Genomic DNA, 2,628 nt, shown 5'->3' with positions numbered 1-2,628 from the left:
TGACGAGTCCAGCCAGCAGCCCATCACCCGTTGATGCAATCCCATCCAGCCGAAGCATCCCAGCCCGAAGCATGCTCCTCCCCCCGGGCTTCCTCACGCCCCTTGGCGCGCCATGTCTCGACGGCGTCGGCGCGGTTCCACGTCTGCTCTTCGAGCCGGCGCAGGTCACGGCCGATGCCGCGCAGCACGGCATTGGCCTTGCGCAGGCGCGTCTCGGCGCTCGTGTTCTCGACGGCGCTCAGCCGGTCGAGCTCGCCGACGAGCCAGCCGGCATGGGTTCGTAGAGCGACAGCGTCGTGCCCGTGCGCGCGAGCAGCGTGCCGCGCGTCAGCGACCAGATGAGCGTCTGCACGACGATGCTCTGCGTCGTCTTGGCGTCCCGCGTCCAGGGCATGAATCTCGTAAAGGCGCGTATCGTCTCCGGCTCGGTCATGGCCTGGGACGTTAGTCGGCTGTCTGTCCGTATGCTGCGATCTGGGGCAGCCCAAAAAGGGGCAGAAAGGGGGAACACAAAAGGAGGAGACAAAAAGGAGGCAACGTACGTGGCTCGGCATGATGTTGGTCCTCGCATTCTTGATCGTCACCGCCGCCGCCGCCGTCGCAGCCCCCTCAGCCGGCGGCGCGCCGTACAGCAACGCCTGCCACTGGGCCGCCAGGTCCGGGGGCGCCGTGTCCCGGGCGTGCGCCAGCGTCTGGTACAGCGCCTCGTTCGCTATGGCCAGGTACGTCGCGTTGCTGTCTGCTTTCTGCGTAGCGGGTCAGCCGGGAACGGGGCAGACGACATGCGCACGGCAGAGATCGCTCAGCCGGGAGAAGGGGGGACGGATCGTGTGCTCACCCTCTGCCATGATGTCGCGTCGAGGCCGGCGCTCGTCGCGGAGGGCTGCCAGGTGGCGTTGGCGGGCACGCGGAGGTGGGGGATCGTGAAGCCCGGGCGCGCGGGGTAGCCCTGGAGGATGGCGTAGACGGGGGCGGCGCGCTTGGCGATGCGGGCGACGAGGCTTGCGGCGAGGGCTGTCTGGTCGGGGTTGCAGCCGAAGGCGAGGCAGCGGCCGATGCGCTCGAGCGAGGCGCGGCCGTTGAAGGTCGGCAGGCGGTTGGACATGGCGGGGTGTCTGGGGGGGTGTCTGCGAGGAGGGGGAGAGTTTCGGTGGTCGGATTTCGGAGGAGGCTCGTTGCTGCTGTCGTTCGCAGTACAGAGAGCCGAATGTCGTGATCAGAGGCCTTGGTGGTTTGCTCGCATGGCTCGCCACGGGGCATGGGCTCGCGAGCTGTGGTGGAGACGGAACTGCGATAAGATAAGCCCGGGCAGCTTCATGGCATGAAGCGAGAGGTTGCATCATGAGGCAGTGGACAATCCATCATAGGCATCAACACCATCACAGAAGACGGCACAGAAGACAAGACTGCCGCTCCACGCTCTCCTCTCCCCATGTAGCCGCAGCGCGAAACTTGTCACGGCCACCCACGCGACACGATGAGCGTCAACCCCGAGCTGCGACGCCAGGTCATCGCCATGTACAAAGGTGCCATTCCCCTGCTCTCCCTCGGCTGCGGACCTCGACAACGACATGACAACGCGGCGCATCTTCATCTTTGCTTGCTGTCTACATGACGTTCCTCGAAAAAGTCGCTGACGACGCAGAGCTCCTGTTCCTGGGCCGCGAATACCCCCTCGGCTTCGCCTACTTTCGCCCGCGCCTGCACAAGGCCTTCGCCGCCAACGCGGGGCTGCGCGACGAGGCGGCGATTCGCAGGGGCCTCGAGCGGGCCGAGTTTGTGAAGAAGGGTCAGTGTGCTCGTTGTTCTGGTCGTCTTGTTGCTTGCTCTGTTGTCTTGTTGCTTGCTCTGTTGTCTTGTTGCTTGTTCTGGTTGGACTTATCGCGTACATGACGATGGGCTGACTTTTGTTTCGTCGTGACAGAGATTGAAGCGCTGTGAGTTTGCCACGGTCTCTCGTTTGCGCGTGTCCTTTTTGGGCATCGCCCCATGGCCTCTCTTCTCTTATGGTCGAGTCGAGTCTGCGAGATGTATTCCAAACGAGTGCCGCCCTCGAGTGACGTTGGGGACGACTAGTCTTCGTCTTCACCCCTGATCACTCATCTCCCATCATGAGGGTGGTGAATCAACTGGTAGTGCCGGTTGCTTCTACTTCACAGTGGCCATACACATACCTCTCCCTCGCCACCGTACCAGACCCCAAAACACCGCCTGAGCACAGGACACAAGACAGACACGGAGAAGCGAGCCGAGAAGTAGAGTCTATTCGTCCCCATCATATCAATCTGAATACGCAATCCCATCGCAACCCCCCCCTGCGTCGTCTCCCCCTTTCTCAGAACCTGCATACAGCCTCAAGCTGACCCGGCCCAGCTACTACCTCAAACGCTACCGCACGCTGCGGAAGCGCTACGTGCCGGACGCGTGAGGCTCGTGAGAGATGGACAGGCAGCAGCAAAACGCGCGAAACGGGATAGAGATAGATAGAACCCCGAAAACGAAATATACAAAAAAAGTCATTCCATCATGCTGCCCCAATCTGAATGTAAAATGGCCCTCCTGCAAATGGCATGAACGGGAAAGAAAAGAAAACCAAGGGAAAACATGTATCAATGCCCAGCCTTGTCC

At 61.8% G+C, this 2,628-nt stretch overlaps 2 protein-coding genes across 2 annotated transcripts; one reads left to right on the top strand and one right to left on the bottom strand.

Annotated features, from left to right (window-relative positions):
• Positions 1–23: 23 nt before the first annotated feature.
• VDBG_09461 (predicted protein) lies at positions 24–1,105 on the bottom strand (the record flags this gene model as incomplete). The annotated part of the gene is made up of 2 exons (XM_003000220.1): positions 24–746; positions 839–1,105. 2 exons carry the CDS (start codon positions 1,103–1,105, stop codon positions 24–26), a joined length of 990 nt encoding a protein of 329 aa, XP_003000266.1.
• Positions 1,106–1,611: 506 nt separating this feature from the next.
• On the top strand, positions 1,612–1,941 carry VDBG_09460 (NADH-ubiquinone oxidoreductase complex 1/LYR family protein; the record flags this gene model as incomplete). The annotated part of the gene is made up of 2 exons (XM_003000219.1): positions 1,612–1,789; positions 1,925–1,941. The coding sequence occupies 2 exons, from the start codon at positions 1,612–1,614 to the stop codon at positions 1,939–1,941; spliced, it is 195 nt and encodes a 64-aa protein (XP_003000265.1).
• Positions 1,942–2,628: the final 687 nt, after the last annotated feature.

This window comes from Verticillium alfalfae, genomic scaffold (genome assembly GCF_000150825.1).
Source record: "Verticillium alfalfae VaMs.102 supercont1.15 genomic scaffold, whole genome shotgun sequence".
NCBI classification, from domain to species: domain Eukaryota; kingdom Fungi; phylum Ascomycota; class Sordariomycetes; order Glomerellales; family Plectosphaerellaceae; genus Verticillium; species Verticillium alfalfae.
The sequence above is the reverse complement of the archived record's forward strand: the minus strand, read 5'-3'. Positions and strand labels throughout refer to the sequence as shown.